This window comes from Epinephelus lanceolatus, chromosome 11 (genome assembly GCF_041903045.1).
Source record: "Epinephelus lanceolatus isolate andai-2023 chromosome 11, ASM4190304v1, whole genome shotgun sequence".
Lineage (NCBI taxonomy): Eukaryota > Metazoa > Chordata > Actinopteri > Perciformes > Serranidae > Epinephelus > Epinephelus lanceolatus.
The window spans coordinates 19,617,530-19,638,197 of NC_135744.1; the positions used below are offsets into that span (position 1 = coordinate 19,617,530).

Sequence of the window (20,668 nt, forward strand, 5' to 3'; positions counted from 1 at the left end):
AGACCCCTCTGTCTGCTTCTCTCTGGAATCACTCTTTCATTTTCCCAAAAATATGATAATATTTCTTCAGGGAGTGCAGTTAGTTACAGGGTGGGCTCCATGCTTACTCTAATAGCATGTCGGACCATCATGAAGGGGCGGGGCATAGGGGAAAGGTTTTACTAAAATGTTTCTATTGGGTAGATTGCCATTAAATTTGGTACAGATATTCGTGGTCATCAGAGGATTAACCTTAATGACTTTGGTGATTCCCTGACTTTTCATCTAGCCACCAGCAGGTAAAGGGTTTTCAGTATTTTGTGCAGATATTCATGGTTCCCAGGCGATTACTTCAGTGATCCCCTGGTGTTTCTCGTCCTGCCACCATGAGGTTAACATTTGTGCTTTTGAGTGAAATGTCTCAGCAGGTATCCGGTGAATTGCAATAGTTTGGTACACACATTCATGTTCGCCTCAGTACCCTGTAGTCCTTTGTTTAGCTCAGTGTAGAGTTACACTATTTCATTTTCACAAAGATGTTACTGAGGTGAAACTGTTCCTGAAATGCTCACCCACTGACTGATGTTCACCACTTGTGACGACTCTGTTCAAGGTCATTAAGAAAATTCTCTTTCCATTTCCTGGCCTCTGCATTCAATCCTAGTTTGAATTATGAGGGTTTTTTTAAGCTTCTATAAAGCAAAGGCCGGGCTCTGAGTCAACAGACAAACGTTATAAGAGCTTTTAACATATTACATTGCCAGCACTCATGTTACACTTATCAGTAATATTTTAAACGAGGGTAGATTTGGCATAATGGCAGGAAGGCTCATAAAAGGGAGCTGGTCCCCTGTGATTGTAATCTAGGAGAGAGTTCCTGTAAAATTAAACCGTGGTTGTGGGGGGAGAGACAAACATGCCTCTGGGTTCTTTGAAGTGGAGAATCAGCGTCCAAAAAAAGGAATAAAAGATGACAAAATGTCAGTGTGAAGCTGATGGTCTATAGACAGAACTTACGTGCCCAGACAGCAATTACTGAGATACATAGCATACATCAAGACATTGTGTTTGATCTTACTGCTTCATTCTCTCGCACAGACGATGTTTTTCCACGTGAAACTGTGCAGGGCTCTCATTTTTTATGTGTTCATCTCTGTCATCATTTCATTTGAATTAAAAATAATGTGCAGCGAGAGATCCGCACGCCGATTGTTTGGCAGTGTGGCTGTAATCACAGACTTTGCGGTCGCTCTCAAATCTGATAATGACCATTTAAAATGGAGAACAGCGGCTTGTGCACAGTTGCTGTTTCACAGGCCTCGTGAAAATGACTGGTAGCCATTTTCTGTCGGTGGCAGTCATATAAATACATATCTTGAAGCCAGCCATGTCATGCTTTTGAAGCCAAACCACGATATGCTCTTGATGTTTCATCACAATCACCGCTCCAAACACAGGAATCCCTGTGATCTAATTACATGTAACCACAGTTGGTACATTTGCAACTAATTTTAGACGTGATTTACTGCGTTTCTGTTGCATGAGCCGTGGCACCGTACAGCTACATAATGTCACTGGAGTTATCAAAGATGTTTTCCCACAGCCTATAAGCAACAGAGGTTAATCACTTCATTAGTTTGAGTTGCTCAATACACAAAACATACAAGGGTGCATGGCAGGAACCTCAAACTTGAACACATGGTCATGCAGGCTGCTCTTTCTCCCAGGCCCTTGGTGACCACAGCCTTTATCCTCTGTAACTGAACCAAGTGGCTGGACTTTAACCAGCCACCTGAGGCCAATCCCTCCCTCCCCCTCGTGGTGCTTCACTGTTTTTTTCTCCCTCTGCATGTCATCAGTGTATCCTGGAACAGCTATGCCCATTGTAACTTGATGTGGATAAATCATTTTCTGCTAAATGTAAACTTCTCAGTTTAACCACACGGAGCATCTGACTGCAGTTTGGATGAAAGTGCTGTTGTGTCAATGTGTCTGAATCTCATTCAACTGTGTATCCCATTTCCCATGACTTCATGTTTGTATGGGCTGGTCCCAGGCAGCCAAAGGACCCTCGCTCCGTCTGTTACCGAGGGACGGATTAGCATCTCAGCTATGAGCTAAGTCTGTTTTCTGCTCTGCGGTTGCCTGGACTGAACTGGCAGGAAGAGACTTTGCAATGTGACTCTATTGTGCATCTATTGACCTCCCAGCCAGTGGGTTAATGCTCATTAGGCAATGCTATAGGATGGGTTTGCATTATGGGCGGCTGTGGCTCAGAGGTAGAGCAGGTCGTCTACCAATCGGAAAATCAGCAGCTCAATCCCTGGCTCCTCCAGTCCACATGTCGGAGTATCCTTGAGTATCCTTGCTCCCAGTGGCTGCCAACGGAGCCAACAGAGTGAGGGTCCGTTGGCTGGCTTGGACTGGCCTATACACTCAGTCACCAGTGTATGAATGTGAATGTGACTCACAGTTTAAAAAGCGCTTTGAGTGGTCGGAAGACTAGAAAAAGGCGACACGAGTGCAATCCATTACCTTTACTATCACAAGGATCTTCCAGGAATGTCCAGCGTGAGATCAGGATTCGTCTAATGTGAGGAATCGAGGCAAAGAAGTATGAGCGCCGTTGCTTCTCGGGTAAATGCTACTTTCAGGCCTGCAGTGTGAATCTTAACAGGATAGTGTCCCACCTTAAATCTGTGTGATCTCCATAAATACTCTATGGCATCAGTACTGGGAAACGACTGGAAGGCGGCCTCTTCGAGCGAGGTGCTGAGCTCTGCCAGCTCCAGCAGGGCTGTTTTTTGTGACCCTGGGTGGGAAAGCTAAGAAAAAAAAATCCCTCCAGCGCTTGGTAAAGTTATCGCAAAATTATAAACGTGGTAGTCATGATTTATGTCTGCGATGTCAGTGGTTTGTTGGGTTTTAGGTCCGTCAGGGTGGGCCGTGGACAGCTCAAAGCTCAAATTGAAGGCTGAATGACCTAAAGTGCTTTTTATATTACCAGCTGACCTCCCTTCAGGCCAGCAGAGTGGGAGTTGATCCAACAGGAAGACCAGCCTGTGGGCTGCGAGGAGGTGCATGCTGCTCATAAAGGAGCGTTTTGTTTTTCCTCCCCTCACGGTAGCAGCACCCTACTGGGGAATTCATTAGGGGCTGACATCATCTCACTCAGTACAGAGTGAAAGAAAGAATATCTTTCTGCCTCCGCTCTCCCCTCCCTCCCTCCTTTCTCTCCTTCCCTCTCTCTCTCTGCCTCCCTGCCTCCTTATCTAGCTCTGGTGCGCTGCTGTCTCTCCTTTTGCGCGACATTTACGCAAAAGGTAAACGCGCTGATGTGCACCTCTGCAACCGAGCTCCAAGCTTTCCAGAAGCCCCCCAAAAAAACATGAGTGTGTTTGTCTTCTGAAGGCGCACGACTGAGGTTGAATCCAAGTCCGCCTGGAAATCAGGAAGTGGGAGGACCCGATCGTGAAGGCAGCAGCAGCAGCACTCAGGCAGTCAGTCGCTGGATGAATGGGAGTTTGTCTGGTGCTTTGGTAGCGGATGGGGAGAGGCTCTTGTGTGCCCACGACCGGGATCCGTCGGAGAGCGCGCGGCAGCCCGGCTTTGCAGCTGACCACACAGCGACAGCGGGCTCATACCTTGTGAAGTTTTGCTCACCGCTCGTGTGATTTGGCTCCGTCTCTGTCTCTACAGAGGAAACTGGCCGTGCGCTTTTGTTGGATTGGTTCGCTCCGTCGGACGCAGCCCCTCTCTCTCTGCGCACCGACACACAAACCCCTTCCCGGATCCTGTTGGTTACCTGTCACGGATATTTCCGACAGGAGAATATACGTGAAGAAAAAATCACATTGTGTCCCGAGGAAGCAAAGAAAGGTGGATCAAGGGATTTTTTTCTGTCTCTTGTCGCCTCAGTGCTGTTGCAGAAGCTCTCCGTGGCGAGACACATGGCTCCCTTTGTCCAAAAGGCGCAGTAGCTTTGTGAACGGCTTTGGATTTTTTTTTTCTTGGAAAGGCTTCTTCTCTCTCCGCATGGCTGTCCTCAATTTAAACGGAGTAGACTTCGCCGCCTCTTGTGTGGATTATATTATTTGAAAAGCAGAATGTGAAACGAGGCCATATTTACCAGACCGAGAAAGTAATATCCTGACTTATTTGCCTCCTCGCTAACCTTGCCACATCAAAGGTATGCGCTCTGGCTCTGAGCCGCTTCTAATCTTAGATTTCATTGTGTGTGATAGTGTGCAAAATGCTCTGAGAGGATTTCTTTATAATGGGAACCATTTTCATGCCGCCGCTTCTGCTGTCATTTGTTCTGCAGCTTTCATTGTTTACATTCTGTCAGTGTTGCATTAGTGAATGAATGCCTGATTCACAACAAGGTTTTATTTCTAACAATAAAACGGCACTAATGCACATGTCCATTAGCACTTTTTAAATTCAGGTTTTGCTGTGAGAACACTTCGCGTCTCCTGCAGCCTTAATAACACACATACACAGGGATAAAAGACATAGCTGTCACTGGATTTTATTTTTTAAACACCCCTGTCATTCATACAACCCTGCAGTCAAAGTGCAGTGCATTAACATGTTATTTTTGTTGCTCGGAATTTAGCATTAAATAAATCCGAGGCGAGGAAATCCACAAAGCCAGTTATCAGAATTATTCAGAGAAACCTGTCTGTCAGTCTTCTCCCCATGTGCAGCTCCAGCGGGTGTTGTCCTGTTTCTCTCCCTGTCCTTCCAACCTGTGGTTACTTTCTAATATGATAATATTTCACCTACATGTCCGGGTTTAAATATAATTATTCTGTGACTTGGGTTTTTTTCACCTACATAAGCCTTTTATTATAATTCAGGGTTAAATCCCATCACTGCATATTTTATTCCAGCACAGGGATGCTGTTGGCGCTGAGCTGGGGAGGCTCGGTGAAGGGATGGAGGTGTTTTGTCGCGGAGCAACAGTGCCACCAAGTGGCGTGAATGTGCAGAGCCACTTGTTTTGTTTCAGTCTGTTATCCAATATTGGTTTTGATCATGATTCTCAGGTTACACAAATAATTACAGACATCATTTTTGGGCATGACAGGATGTTGGATATTGGATATGTCTTGGTTTATTTTGGATTAAATTTGACCCTGATTATGGTTAAAATTAAACCATCTATCGAGCACACATTGTCAGAGATATATATTAAAACCACAATAAATGTTAATGTGGTGAATTCAGAATTAAAGTTGACATTAAAATGAGTATGGTGCTCTGAGCGTATGCTCTCGCTCAGCAGTTTTTGCTCTACGCTGTCCCCTAAAATCCTATCTACAAGCGGGTTTGGACATTTTGGTGGAAAAAGAATGATACAGCGATATTTTTCTAATTCCACTCTCCTCTTTTCCAGGTCTCCGATGCCAGCTCAGAGAAATTTTTCAGCACAGCTGCAGTTAAAGGTACAGACATTTTATTTTTCCCACCCCGCTGAAATGTTGTCACTATGAAGGTGCAGGTGTTTTGCCATTCCTGGTGTTATTATTACCATGTTGAAACTGGATTGCATTGTCCCAGCACGGCGACTGTTGTATTTATGCATTGTCATTTAAGATAACACATCACATTCATAAAGCTGATCTAATTTACCCGAGGTGCACAGGTATGAAACGCAGCTCAGTGCTTTCTCGACACCGATAAGATGAAAATCTCTCAGTGCCTTTATTTCATCAGGTGAAATCATTAAAATGTGAAAAGCCAAAAGGTCATGTTGGAGTTACATGTATGTAACACGTGTGCGCTTTTGGTGACACTTTGTTGCAAATGTGCTGAGATGCACCAGGACTTGTACGGCAGCCAGAGGAGGAGGAGGATGTACTAACTAATGCTGCGGGGAATGAAGTAAGGGCAGGAGAGGCATCTGTTTATGGCCTCAGTGTGCCAACACCACATGTGACCTCATTATCAAGTCACTAATTTGCTGTTAAAAGCAACCCCATTTTCTCCAGCGCAGGGATAATGGAGGTGCCCCGCGTGAAAGGACATTCCTCTGTAATGGGGGGGAGTTACCATGCAGGGCAGAAGGGAGGCTCTGAGACGAGGGTTATGACCCCTTCAGGGCTGTGGCAAGAACGGGGATGATTGCTGATGATGGGGTCTTGCACACCGCCCCCTCCTCTTCCTCGTAGCCCTCCACTTTCCGCTGCGCAGACCTCCAAACACATTCCCACATTCTGGCCTTTGATTCCCTCCAGGGCTTGATTTGTGGCGTCCATTGGGGGGGTTCAATGGCCATGCTTGACAGGGAGGTTTCCTTTTGAACGTGCTTCTCTGTGGACTGATTTGGTTCCCTTGAAAGGATTAAGGCCCCCTTTGTGCAGCCTAAATCAACAGAGGGCCCCCCTCTCTCCCCCTCTATGAAAGGACCTGACCAGGGAAACAGTACACAAAATACGCTTTCTCTCTGCTGCATGATAGTCCACTCTCTTGGCCCCTTTTCCCATTTAAATATCCCCTCTTTTCTTTACCCTTTTACCACCTCCGTCCCCTCCTCCTCTCCTGCCATATGCTAATGTCTGCCGCTGTTGCAAAAGGCCAGTAAAAGAATCCAGGTGCAGGGAGAGCCAGGACTGCTGGTATTTTTATGGCGGGTGGTGTTTAGATTAAAAGAGTCGGCTGAGTTTTTGTTGGAGGGGATTACCATTACTCTAATGCAACCAAACCGCGGCACAAGCAGCGCCGACAAATATGGCGAGAGAGGTTCGTTTGTGGGAGGACAAGTGTCAATATTTGCCAATAGGCAGGTGCAAAATGACTCCATTTGTTTGACTGTGCGTGCGGTGTGTTGTTGATACATATAAAGTGCTCATTGGGCTGTAAGGTTCAGCGCACGGCTGAGAAAGCATGGATAGGCCAAGATAGTAAAAACGGCTTCCAAAAAAGCAACAGCTAGTTTATTATGTTGAGTTATATGGTTAAGAAATAGTTACGGTTGCTGATCACATAAGTGAAACTACAACCATGATGCTGCAGAGTCAAATAATTGATGAGTTGTCAACTAAATCGCCAACTAATTTGATAATCGATTAGTCGGTTTGGGTCATTTTTAAGGGAAAAAAGTCAGACACTTTCTGATTTCAGCTTATTCAATGTGAATATTTTTTACTCCTCTGTGACATTGAAGTGAATATCTTGGTGTTTACCTTTTTTTGTTTTTTGACATTTTAGGGACCAAACAGCTCATGAATGAATCGCTGATTGTTGACTTGCAAGTGTTGAAATATGTAGACAGCAGTGCAAGAATACATCAGAGGTGCAAAAATGCTAAATATTAAATGCTGGAAAAATGTATTTTGGTGCCTAAATCAAGCTTTGTTTATACTACAAAATAACTTCATATTTTTATGACAGAATGTATATTATTCTTGGTATATGGGCTTAAATGTTATCTCGACTCAGTGCCATTATTGTTAACGACATTGTGACTGATTGGAACAAAGGTAAGACCCATGAATATACCTTAAACCAAAAGAGCACTGAGAAGGCCATTGTAATTCAGCTGCTGATGTGTAGCTGTGGTAATGACTGACTGTTGGCTTTTATTCTCTGCCGCAAGACTGGAAATCAGCCCAAGGCAACCTCAGGTGTCTTTGAAGATTTAGTGCTGGTCCCTCATCTTTTAATCTCACAGCCTTCTCACCTACTCAATAATTTCAGTGTATTTTTCATGCTCTCACAAAAGCCATAATGTTTTTTTTTTCTTTCTGCCCGAGGCCTACACTGCATTTTAAAAAGAAAACCCAACTGATGAGAATGTGGCTTTTGTGTTCTCAGACGTTGATTTGTTTTCTTCCCCTCTTGTGTCGGCGTCACCTCGGGGCCGCCGGTGTCAACTGTGCATAGTTGTCTAATGTGCAGCTTAAAGTCGCCATCACTCTCTGCGTGCCTCGCCGTTTTTCTCCCTCCTTCCTGCTCGCTCCGAGTTCAGTTTGCCCAGGAATGGATTTCATTAACTAAGAGTCATTAAATGTTAGCTCTAATTACCGCCGTCGTCAATGTGCCTGCAGGTGTCAGCTAGCTAACCTGATTCATTTGCTCTGCAGGAGAGTAAGCACCAGTCAAAAAGATGTGGTGTAGTCTATTTGCCACCAGTGAAATAAACAACTTTTCTAAAGTCTGAGCTGCTTCCAAGGCGCCGTGGGTGGAAATCGGTAACCAAGCCTTATTAAGGCTGTGACTGCTGTCCAGGGAGTGGATTGAAGTGCTGGGTTGCACAGATACTGATGATGACAGACCAGCACAGCATGTCACCACAGAGGCCTGCAGACAGATCTATCAAATGATTAAAGCTGTGTCCCAGGGCAGTAATATCTTGTCACCCGGTTACATTCCCATCCTTTATGATATTGTCAATCCACAAGCCGTCCCAGAGACTCAGCTAAGTCACTGGAGAGCAGAGATTAAGCTCAGTGCGCATTGTTTGTCAAGCGCAGCCCCAGCAGTAAGATTAAGATAATGCTGGATGACATTTAAAAAGCTCCGTAGAGCCATGTTCTCATCAGTGAACTGTTGAGTCTGGTTTGTTGATTTTTTTTATTTTTGTTTTTTAGAATACAAAATATGTTTTGGACTAAAGCTAAAACACAAGACAATGGAAAATAGAGGGATGGTGTAATCTTAAGGGTTTAAGGGCAAAAATGGATTATAAGTATGTTTCTTTAGTTTATAATCACCTGAAAATAAGAACTGTCTCCTTGGAATGAGCCAATTATATCAACGTAGAGAGCGGGTCCTTGTCCATGAAGTCCGCCATGTTGCACCACCATGTTTCTACAGTAGCCCAGAGTGGACAAACCAAACACTTGTTCTAGATAGGGCCTTTCACGTTTTAATGGCAGCCACCATCGTTAGGAGCCCCTCTGCAACAAGCCAAACAGCATCAGAAAAACAATGATTTGTAATGTGAAATTGCTTTATTTAGTGTTTTACTGGTTTATATCACCTGGTCTGTTTGTTTTTTGGAGAGAAAGAGACCTCTGCAGATAATTTGGCTCCAGTTAGAAACCTCCTCAAAGTCTGGATTTAAAATTATAAGAGAAAAAGGTAAGCATACATTAGTAGGTGCTGGGCTAAAGGCCTGTCTGCAACAAGCCGAACAGCATTGGAGAAACACTGAATTTAAATGTGAAACTGCTTTGTTTTGTGTTTTGAGCAATTTTAATCACTTGATCTGTTTGTTATTGAGAGGAAGAGAATCCTGTGTATAATTCGGCTCCTCTTAGAAACTTCCTGAAGGTCTGGATTTGAAATTATCGGAGAAAAAAGATGAGCACACGTTAGTAGGTGTTAGACTAGGGGTTCTTCTGCAATGAGCCGAACAGCAGCGGAGAAACACTGAATTTTAATGTGAAACTGCTTTATTCAGTGTTTTACCAGTTTAAATCACCTGATGTGTTTGTTTTGGAGAGGAAGAGAACTCTGTGGATAATTCGGCTCTTGGTAAAAACCTCCTGAATAATAAACTCACCGCTAGATGCCACTAAATCCTACACACTGCTCCTTTTTAATTCCCTTTTACCTGCGCATACATTTTCACATTCACACCTTCCTCGTGTGATTTTTCTGTTTAAAGTTGCAGCATAGCACTTAAGCTTTGCATTTGGTAGACATATTGTGGAGAAGCTAGTCCCCCATGAGACATCTCCTGCAGCTGTGTCTACGATGTGAGACCGAGTTCAGTGTGGGGGTGAATTGAAGTGCACAGTGTAGTGATTCCCCCCCTCCCTCAGCACAACGTTGATTTCACCATGCTTTACTGGAGTTAATGTGAAAATGAAGCGGTGCTACAGCGAGACCCGGGGCTGACGCCAGCGTGAAGAGCGCCGCTGGTGAAGTGTGTCGGGCTTGAGTGCGTCTGTCACCAGGGGAGAGAATAATGCGCGATGTGGAAGGTGTAATTTGCAGCGCTGATGGCATTGTTTAAAAAAATAGTGGAAAGAGAAAAGCGGAGGTGAACTTTTGTGGCAGATATCAGAGCTGAAGAGCTCCCTGGATTGTCATAGAGAGCTCTGCTGGCAGCAAAATTGCCTGTGAGCGTATTACTGCTGTGTGGGAGGGAGCTAAGGGCTTGTTTTTCTCTCTCTGCCTCATTCTCTCTCTGTTTCCTGAGAGCTGGACTGGTGATGGAGCAGTGTGTACTTCCAGGCTGTGGGCCGCCACCTGCTGTAATCTCAAGTGATATAGAGAGCAACAATCACGCCACAAATCACCCGAGCAGCTCCCTAACTCATTCAGCGGACTGGAAAGAGAAGGTTGGCCTTTCACAGCGGCAGTGTTGGTTTACTGCCCCAGGCTCCCTGCGCTGCCCTCGTGCTGACCTCTGCCGTCTGTGTGGGTTTGTGTGTCAAGGAATCAGGGCTGCCTGTGGAACTTGACCTGATGCGCAGTGGAAAGATGACCTGACTACCATTGGCCTTTCGTGCGTTCTGATAAACCGATGCAGTCAAGGACGGTCTCTTTTTCCCTGCCAGGGGCTGGGAGGTCACAGAGAGGTCGCTGCCCCCTCCCTCCAGACATAAGTGCTGGAATAAAGTGCTGTTGTTTTGCCTCAAAAACTTAATTCAAATCAAAATGGTGTTTTGATATTTAATAATGGCGAATGTTTTGAGAAATAAGACCAGGATCTGAAGGATTGAAGTCTGAATGATACATCAGACTCCAGGCGTTTCCCCAGTAGTCTTTACCTCTGTTGGTTCCCCGCCCCCTGCTAGGAGCATCTGATGTATCTCTAAGGGGTAAAGGAAGCACAATATCCTGTGCTGCTGCACAGAGGGAAGGCCTGCCCCCTTCTTCCTCCCCATGGCTGTAACTACAGAGAGAAAGGCCGTATTTCATGAGCATGAAAGGGGCAGCTCTAGCCATGCCTCATCTGCTGACACAGCCAAACAGAGGTTAACAAATCAAGGATAGCACTGGCTGATTTACTGCCGCGCCGTTGTAAACAATGGCCCAGCCCCCATGTCTGTAGCTCACATTTACTGTGTCTGTCAGCAGGAGGAAATATATGGCAACATTGTCCACTTTAAATATTTCAAAATCATCACTTTTAGTATTATTGATCACGAGTCCTGGTCTGAGCTCAGAGGGTCCTTCCAAACTTTTACGTTAGGTTTTTAATGGGTCTTACTTAAAGTTGGTAACTTTTATCAAAATAACTTTTTGTCTCAGAGACAAACTTCGAGACAGATTCCCTTTTTAAAAATCTTTTTCCTCCTCCTCCTCCTCCTCCTCCTTGTGTTGCTTCTATGCATGGATTTTTAAAGAGAACTGGATACAGCGTTGGAGGCAGAGCCATGTTCATTCCTATAAAAGTTGCTCAGTGGCGCATGAAGCCAAAAAAGTTCAACTGCCAAGTATAAAATTACCCGGATGATCGGCACCGCGTCTGTACTGTGTGACCCATAGAGCAGGTGCACTGGAGACTTCCACTGGCCAAGCAGGCTAACTTCTGATTTCATGCTTTACTAAATAAAATGGGGATAAAATGATTCACTCTTTTAGACTTTGCAAATAATATCGGACCAAATGGATTGAATTCTGATATTGACGAGTCACTTTGCAGTGGTTGTGATGCTGAAAAAAATGTACCCGCTGATTTACAGTCGTCTCTTTCGCCATGTAAGTCAATGGGTGAAAGTCTTTTTGGGCCACAGGGCATCACATGACAGGTGTAATTGCACTATTTGGCCACTATGGAAACTGGCTTCAAAGCCAGTTCAAAGCACTTGTGGCCTGTTCTAATGGCATTTGCTAGAAACCGCTGCAGCTGAGGGAAAACAACAAGTCAGAGCTGAGGAGTCTCTAACGCAGCTGAACTGCAATCAAACTGTCAAACTAGGCAACGCTAATCAAATGTAAGTCAAGATTCTGTTATAGCATTGCTTATTTCTGTCTTCAAATGTTTTCAGGAACATATTTTAGTGCACTGTTTAGCTGTAAAATGAGAAAGTCTGTGACCAAGCCGCTAAACTAAGACAGTGCTGATCAAATATAAATCAAGATTCTGTAACTGCATTGCCTATTTGTCACGATAAAAGTTTTCAGAAACATATTTTAGTGTACTGTTTAGCTGTAAAATGAGAACGTTTGCTCAGGCCAGTGCTTTGTTTTGGCTCGACTATTTTCAACACAGTGGCTGGGTCACAAACTTTCTCATTCTTGGTCTGCGACCAAGAGATTTGTCAGGTTTGTAGCCAAGAAAGAGCACAGTCGCACCCTTATGCATCCTAGTTAATATCATTTTTACCCCCATTTTCCTCCTCAGTCACCTGCTCCACTCATAACACATGCAATCAGGTCTAATTCTGGAATTTTTCTGGAATTTTCAGGTAAATACTGAATGTGAGACCGCGGGTCCAGTCCGTGCCCACTTGGTAGCAGTTTGTTGATTGAGGCTCAGTTTTAAGGAGATGTTGTGAATGGGTCTGTTGGTGCACACACATACGGCAGTGTGGGCCAGTCTCCCGCCATCCACTCCAGCCACACAAAGAGGTCATTCAGAGTTTGTTCTCCCACTCCCGAGGTTAGAGACTAAGTAAATCCATCCATCTTAATGCACTTATTTCAGCACCGGGAGAGCTGGAGGGAGACTGTGTAAACACTCCTGTATCCGACATGCCACGCTAAACCCAAAGAGCCTGGAACCCATCAGGCCAAAATTAAAGGTCTACATCTCAAACACAAACATTTAAATGGGCTGCACTCCAGAGATCAAAGTGAAAGGCCTCAGTTTTCCTGCAGGCCCCCTTGTGTCTGCCACACTGAGATATGTGGCGGTTTAGCAGCCAGTCAGGGTTGAATGGTGAGCAACTGTATACTGTACATGTCTGTTTCTCTCAGGTCTCTGAGGTAACGCTCTGTGGCATATTTTGTGTTGGTCTAGGTAAAGTAGAAGGATTTATATAAGCATGCTCAGTTTATTCAGAAATCTGGCATGGTTACTAAGACAATATTGAGGATTATAATGAGAAAGACACAAGATTTCTTTGTCTTTGCTGATTGAAAAAAAACTTGTTCTTGTTCTTCTACTAAATACATTTTTATTTTCACATGAAGGCTTGTGGCAAAGCTGCAGTTCCTGTAGATTAACGGCTTTGATAAATACATAAGCCACGTCTTTTTGAAAGCAAGCATCTCGCTTTTTGGGGTTGTCTTATTCTCACTGTGTCCTTGACATATGTTGACGATGGAGATGCAAGTGGATGGGCGAATGGAGGTGTTGAAAGCACCCATCTCTTCTTCCCAGGAGAGCTCCTCCCCATCACCATCACCAGCATCCAATGATCCAATGTGACACCAGCCACTCTCCTGCCAACTTTGCAGCATTAACAGGGTCAAAACACCCCCCCCCCCCACACACACACACACACACACACACACACACACACACACATATACACACACACCACTTATCAAGACCCAGCCATTCCCAGTGCACTGTTGGTGTGTTCAGGCCAATTATGCCTGTGTCAGTCTTTGGTCCCTGCGGTAGAGGTGACATTGCCAAAGAGGCAGAGAGAGCAGACCGCCTTAATGAGGCCTCATGGTGGCTTATGTGCACGTGTGTGTGCGTGTGTGTGTGTGTGTGTGTGTGTGTGTGCGCGTGTGTGTGTGTGCACGCACATAACAGCGGGAGTGCTGGTCTGGAATGATCCACCCTTCTATCTCTCGTCTTTTCCCCTCTCAAGGTCTTCCCCCTGCAGCCATTTCCGCCTCGCCGCCTCTCCAAATCTCTGTGTTTTCTAGTAACCGCCGCTGCCTCGTCATGATGCTATTGTAGAAAACAGACTCGGGTTCTGGGGAATAACTTGAGGGTCATGTCCCAGAAATGCGGCATAGCAGCTTTACAGACACATGCACTAAAAAGGAGATGGGATTAACACAAGGGATAAGATGTAACTGTTCGCTGTGAAACGATTCACCCCAGAGGTGTTGGTGTTGCTTTGAGCAGCATGAAGTAGGATTTGGTCTCTCTTTAGAGGGGAAAAAAAAAAAAAACACTGATGACCAATGTTTATAGAACCACCCATTTTGGATTATATGGTCATGGGGAGTTGAATGGATAAAACAATGCCAGAAGGCCACCCAAAATAAAGATGTTTAACTGTTAAGAATTAAAGAAGTTGTTGGATTTGTTCAGACACTGCAGGGCGTTGACATCATGTTCAAGGTTTTTTTTACTGCATCAGTACATGTAACTGTAGGAATCCTGTATATAAAACCTGAGAGACAGACTTTGTGTCTCAAAATCATCTACCGCAATGTTTTTTTTTTGGTTGTTGTTTCTAAGGGAAGGGGTCAGGTGAAGGAGTGTTTCTGTTTCCCTTTGCGCTCCTTCAGTACCAAAGGAGGGTCAGTACTGTGGAAGTGAAAGTGTAAACACAGCCTTTAAGAGACACAAAAAGCTGAGAGAGAGACAGAGTATGAGGACTCTGAGCAGGATTGATGATAGCAAGGCTTTAATTGCTCCCACAAGAAAAGAGGTTATCTTTTTTTTTTCTCCTTCCTCCTCTCACCCTCTCTGATTCTCATAAATATGCAGGGCAGAAATAAAGCCCTGATGAGCCGCAGGGCAGATTAGAGAGGACTATAGAGCAGGATCCTGGTTTGTTAGCAGCAGTTTTCAGATCCCTTGCATGTGTTTCTGCTCTGCACAGACATTGCCTGGCTTTCATTTGTCTCAGCCCATTTCCACAGGCTACTGGCTACTTCTAGGAGTGCTGGGGAAGTTGCACTGGGGCTGTGAAAGCTGTGGTGCAAGACCGCCCCCTGGTGTTGGGTGGGATCTCAAGATCGATTGTGACTTCTGAGTTGAGTGGGTGGAGAGGACATGGTTAATTTGTGGTTGGCGATGTGTGCCAGTGTATAAAGTTTTATATGTGTCCTGGAAAGGAAATTTGAAAGCATTTGATATAAATAAAGTGTAACACAATGTTCTATTTTATCTCCATTCTTTGGTGCATCATCTCTGGCTTTTGGCCACTGTTCTTAGGAGCCTGCCCAAACCCATCAATGTCCATCCGACTGTCACCATCTGTTACAGATTAAGCTGCTCCTGGAGGGGGCTGTTTGAATTTGGGGTTCCAGCATCCCCTTTTTATTCCACGTGTCAGGTTTTACTGTAAACACTGTTGTACAAAAACCAAAATCCCAGAAGGGATTGGTTTTTCAGGCCTTTCTAGCCAAGAGCAAACGGCCCGTTGTGTTGGTATGGGCTGCACGTCTGGTTTAGCTCTTAGCATGCTGAGACGAGGGCTCTGCTGGGCCATTTAGAGGCAAAGCTGGGAAGCCGTGTTTGGAAGCTTTTTCCCCTAAACCCTGCGCTCAGTTAGTGTGCAGTGTGGTGTTGTGATGTATGAATCCCCTGGCCATGCCTGACACTAGCGAGCCTGTCTGAGCCCATGTCTTCGTCGAGAAAGGAGGCCGCAGACAGAGGCCGCATTGTTCCTCTAAAGTAACCCAAGCTCAGGGCGGCCGCTGCCCAAAGGGGGATATCAAGTTGTTCTCTCCCCACCAACAACACAATCCTAGCTTAAGCTGAGGCTTGACGAGGGAGCAGAGAGGCAGCTGACTGTTTGGACGACGGTGCAGTTCAAATAAACAGCTCAAATCCCAACCAGCCTCCCCTACACTAACCCTCCCTCGCCAAGTATTGCAGTCCCACAGCCATAGCTCATCACCCTGAAGCTTGCCAACAGCTCTCAGCTAATTTGTGGTGTTATTTTGAAAAGCATGTTGATGTGGCTGCACTGAGGTTTCCTGAAAAAGAGGAGTGCGAGCAGAGAGAAGAGGGTGAGAACCTTAGGCCTGGTTACATCTCCCTGTTTCCCCTTTTGTGAGCGATGGGTTTACCGACCACATCAACAGACCACACAGCATTTCCCGGCTAGAGGGAAGGAGGGAGGAAAGTAGGAGTGGAGAGGAGAGACGGCCATTAACAGCTTCGTCTCTGCCCTGGGTGTCCCGCTAATCCGACTGCAGTGTAACCTGAGCGAGGGGGTAATGAGACGGCACTTGACACACTCGCACACACATGCACGTAGATGCATCGGCTGCTTCTGTAATGCCAGTGAAGATTTAAGGAGAGAAAAGGCTACATGCAAATTGATACTTCACCAGACATTTAATCCATGCATTCATTCCACTCAGGAATGAGTTTTTCTTAGACCATTTTAACACCCGGTGCAGGCTGTATTGAATCTGATCCTTGCTAGCAGCCTGTATGTGTGTGTAAAACCAGTTGGCCCCATTTGAAAGAGAGTGAAAGAGGCCCAGACTGATGACTCTCTGGGGACAGATTTCTCTTTTCAGCCCTCCATGCCTCTCTCCCCGGTGAAATCATGGTGGTGTCAGTGTGTCAGCTCGAGCTGTCACTCTCCTTATTGCTGCAATCCAGTTACTCTCACTCTGCCTCCTGGGTGAAGAGAAGGGAGGGGGGGCAGGAGCAGGAGAGGAAGAAAGAGGGCTTTTTCTACACTTGACACAATGGGTGAGCAGACCATCAACACCCCTTGATGCAACTGGAGAGTCTCAAAAAAAAAAAAAAAAGCACGAGGCAAGGTTGTCTATCACCTCAGAGAGGAGTCAGCTGTACAATTAACAGAACCCCCCTGTGGGCTGGTTTGGTACAGTCCGCTGGGCTTGGCTGACAGGCTGACAGGGCTTCATGGAGGACAGGCCAACACTGAACAGATCCAGGCAGCAGACGTAGAGCTGCAGTGCATGCAGCTCAACCAGAGTGGCATTGGACCTGTTGACTGGTAGAGTTTTTTTGTGTGTGTGTGTGTGTGTGTGTGTGTGTCTGACTAAGTGTGAGAGACAGTGGGAGAAGGTGTTTATGAGCGGGTGTGGGTTTTTATGAGCATGTGACTGTAATTGAGATTTAGGCATGGCTGTGTTTGAAGTTTGTTGGCTCAACAGGCGATTGTCTATTGTTCCTCTGAGCCGCCACAGTGACTGACAAGAAACACATGTTGCAGTGCCAGCCAGTGTGTTGTGAAACACTTGCAGTTGTGCTGAACTTTCAGTATTCTTAGATTCTAGGTTTGACTCATGTATCTTTGCTCTTGGTTAGTGATTTAACACGTCAGCTTAATGAACATTCTTCAGACGCTGAAATTAAAAGCTGCCTGTGCATTGTACTCACACTGCCTGTATGTTGGATATAAAGCTGTGTTTAGGGCCAGGAGTATGAGTCAACATCAGGCCATCATAACATCACATCTGAAAATTCCCATCACCCACTAACCTCTAGTCAAAGCACTAAACCCTTCGCCCAATTTTAAAAGCACCCCCCGTTTTCTTTAAGGAAAAGCCAAGATAGGCTAATCACATTGGTGCAGTCTAACACAGATATAAGACACAGTTCTGTTCCCCAGCCCCGAGCAGGAATGCATATCAAAGCAGCTGAGCTTTGCAATTGCAAAGGTTCATGCTAAGCATTTTTATTTTCGAATGGGTGTCTGTGGCGGTTTTTGCTTTTGAGTTGTGCCCTGCAATGCCTTTCAGCTGTGAATGTCCGCACGCAGAATGATGCAATGAGTAGAGATTTTAGGCTCATCAGTAACAGTCATAGCTCAGATGTTTTGCTGTTGTGTTGGGCAGGTAGCAATTACTAGATGTGTATACAGTACCAGTAGCTCCCAGCAAATTACCTTTAACAAAGCAAGAGATCTTGTCATTGGCAATGCCCAGTGAAGATCTCTCAGACCTCTCGAAATGTTGCTTTGTTGAATTTAATTTGCTGGGAGCTATCAGTACAGTGTACAGATATTTTTTTCTGGCTTTTGCCTTCAGTTTGTTTTTTGACCCTGCACCTGGAGAAATTCTTTAGTGCACTCATATGTATCTCAGGTAGCAAATACTACCTCTCAAAGGTACGCTCTGAAGTTTTTGATTACTAGTAGCACTGCGCAGGGGCAGTAAAAAAAAGAAGACTGCAAACTACCAAACATGGATATAAAAATAAATGCCTAAAGTCTATACAAATGTTGCATGCAGAAGGAAATACATACGACATGTTTGCTAGACTACTAGGATACACACAATTATCCTTCTCCCACCAAATTAGCTCTAGTTCTCGAACTGGATCCATTCCAGACTCTTTGAACTTTGGTGCTATGTAGCAAACCAGCCCGTGTTTCAACAGTTGTGAGTAGAACAATTGTAATTGAGGGCGTGTCATTAACAGAGGGCGTTGCACAACAGAAGTAAACAGTAGTTGCAAGATGGTTTATCATTTTGATTACCTGCAAGCTTTGTTCTGATATTACAGATACTGTATTTGTTTTTATCAAGGAAAAAAAGGAACTTCTCCATTAGGCTTGTGCCAATTTCTGGAAGAAAAAAAAAAAAGGTTTTCACATTGGCGGTGTGTCAAGGGACTATATTCAACTTATCTTGCGTTGTAACATGCATTATGACAACTTAATAAGGTTTATGTTTGTTTATAAATGAAGTGGAGGAGCCTACAAGTGTTTTGTTTAGTTTGTCTCAGAGGCTTCAGAGGGACTCCGCAGCTCCGCTCAGCTGTCTGCTGCTGCAAGAGATCAAACTTCATTGGGGGCGGGATAAGTGCGAGGGAGTCAGCAGTCATTCAGTTTGTTGCCCTAGTAACCCGTTTCCACTGAAGAAGTTCCTGGTACTATTTGGGGGGCTGGAACTACTACAGGACGTCCTCTCGCTCGGCCCTCTAACTGCCGTGTCTCCACTGAGAGAGCGGAGTCGGAGGAAGGTTCCTTGGTGTCCTTCTGCGTCTTCTTCTTCTTGTGTAACTGCCACCTAGTGGATTGGAAGCACATTACACCAATTATGGGCTTTTATTGGGAAAAATAGCTCAAATGCGACCCCCAGTGGTAAAATTAGGTATATAATTCGATATATCGGTTCGGTTAGATATTTGGCTTTAAATCAAACCAGTTGGAAAATTTTCAAACCGGCACAAGCCTATTCTCCATCCTCTCTTTCCCACCTGTAGAATATGTTACACCCACTGATGTGATCACAGTTCGCACTTGCAGTCAATAGACTTGTTATTTTTTGGTTCCAGGTGGGAACCAGCTTTTTGGGTTCAAAATTAGGTGCGGGAACTGAAACAGAACTGGTTCCATGTTGGTGGAAAAATGTATTTTAGACCTACTGCCTCAAGCGAGGGAGTTAAAGTATCTCGGGTTCTTGTTCATGAGTGAGGGTAGAATGGAACGTGAGATGGATCGGCGGTTTGGTATGGCTTCTGCAGTGATGCAGGCGTTGCGCCGAATGGTCGTGGTGAAGAGAGAACTGAGCCAGAAGGCAAAGCTTTTGAGTTACTGGTCCATCTATGTCCCAGCCCTCACCTATGATGATGAGCTCTGGGTAGTGACCGAAAGAATGAGGTTGTTGATACAAGCGGCCAAAATGAGTTTCCTCCGTGGGGTGTCTGGGCTCAGCCTTAGAGATAGGGTCAGGAGCTCGGACATCCAGAGGGAGCTCAGCGTAGAGCCACTGCTCCTTCACGTCGAAAGGGGTCACTTGAGGTGGTTCGGGCATCTGATCAGGATGCCTACTGGGCTCCTCCCATTAGAGGTGTTCCGGGTACATCCTACTGGTAGGAGGCCCCGGGGCAGACCCAGAACATGCTGGAGGGATTACATATCTCATCTGGCCTGGGTATGCCTTGGGGTCCCCCAGAAGGAGCTGGAAAGTGTTGCTGGGGAGAGGGACGTCTAGGGTGCTTTGCTTGGCCTGCTGCCCCCATGACCCTGCCCCGGATAAGCAGATGAAAATGGATGGATGGATAATTGTTTAAAAATGATTTGGACACTTCAGAATGATCGAGAAGATTTAGAGAACAATCGCTTAAGATGCACGTACTCGTATTCATCATACTAGGCAAGCAACCATGCTCATGACGCTAGTGAACACTTGAGCATATCTAAATCCACATTGGTACGGTGTGCACACTACTATGACGTTGAATAAGCCAAGGGTTGACAGAGTGTAGGGGCTGCTGAGAGGCCCACGGTGCCTCACATGTCAGCAAGCATCTCACTTCCTCAGCCAGCCATGAGACTTCTGTGTGTCTCTCTGGGGAAAAACATGCTCACAAAGAAACAACACCTACCATTTCTCACTCCTCGCTAGTAGAGATATCAGGCCCTGTGAGAAGTACCATCAGCTGGCTCCCGTACACGTGACGTGATGTTTGAGGTCAAATGGTCTGGCTCGCTCCACAGCTGCCTTGTCTCTCGGTGTAGTTTTACACCACTGTGACAGTGTGCGTTGACCAATTGCTGTGGACTGGATGGATCCTCATTACACGCTGCTGTTATTTCAAAGCCTCAGTGAGCCTGGTCATGACAGCCAAACCCGCAGAGGATCTGTCAGCCGCAGGCAACGAGTGTCCCCCTGAGGGCTGCCCTGCACAGGCTACTGGCAGGAGAAGTCTGGCCCTTTGGCAGGCTTTCCATCCACCCATTCTGGTGGTCACCTGTGCCAGCATGCCCGTCATCGAGTCCCTGACCAGGCTCTTCTCCCATTACGTTCCCTCCACCTTGACCTCACACCCTCAGGGATATATAAAGATTTCTCTAAAGGCAAGCTGGAAATGGGACACCCCGCTGCCACTGATCCCACCGATACATCCTTGTGAATTTAAAGGACAGTG

At 45.6% G+C, this 20,668-nt stretch overlaps 1 protein-coding gene and 1 long non-coding RNA gene across 13 annotated transcripts in view; one reads left to right on the forward strand and one right to left on the reverse strand.

The window, feature by feature from the left end:
• auts2a (activator of transcription and developmental regulator AUTS2 a) overlaps nucleotides 1–20,668 on the forward strand; it is a 449,192-nt gene that overhangs the window by 401,043 nt on the left and 27,481 nt on the right. For all 12 annotated transcript variants that reach the window (XM_033635272.2, XM_033635303.2, XM_033635295.2 and 9 more), the window contains one exon: nucleotides 5,381–5,429. In XM_033635272.2, the coding sequence (XP_033491163.2) occupies nucleotides 5,381–5,429 (49 nt within the window). The remainder of the gene's footprint in view (nucleotides 1–5,380; nucleotides 5,430–20,668) is intronic.
• On the reverse strand, nucleotides 18,173–20,631 carry LOC144464654 (uncharacterized). The gene is made up of 2 exons (XR_013492320.1): nucleotides 20,126–20,631; nucleotides 18,173–18,804 (listed from the first exon to the last, which is right to left on the reverse strand). It is a non-coding gene; the product is annotated as an uncharacterized LOC144464654 (long non-coding RNA).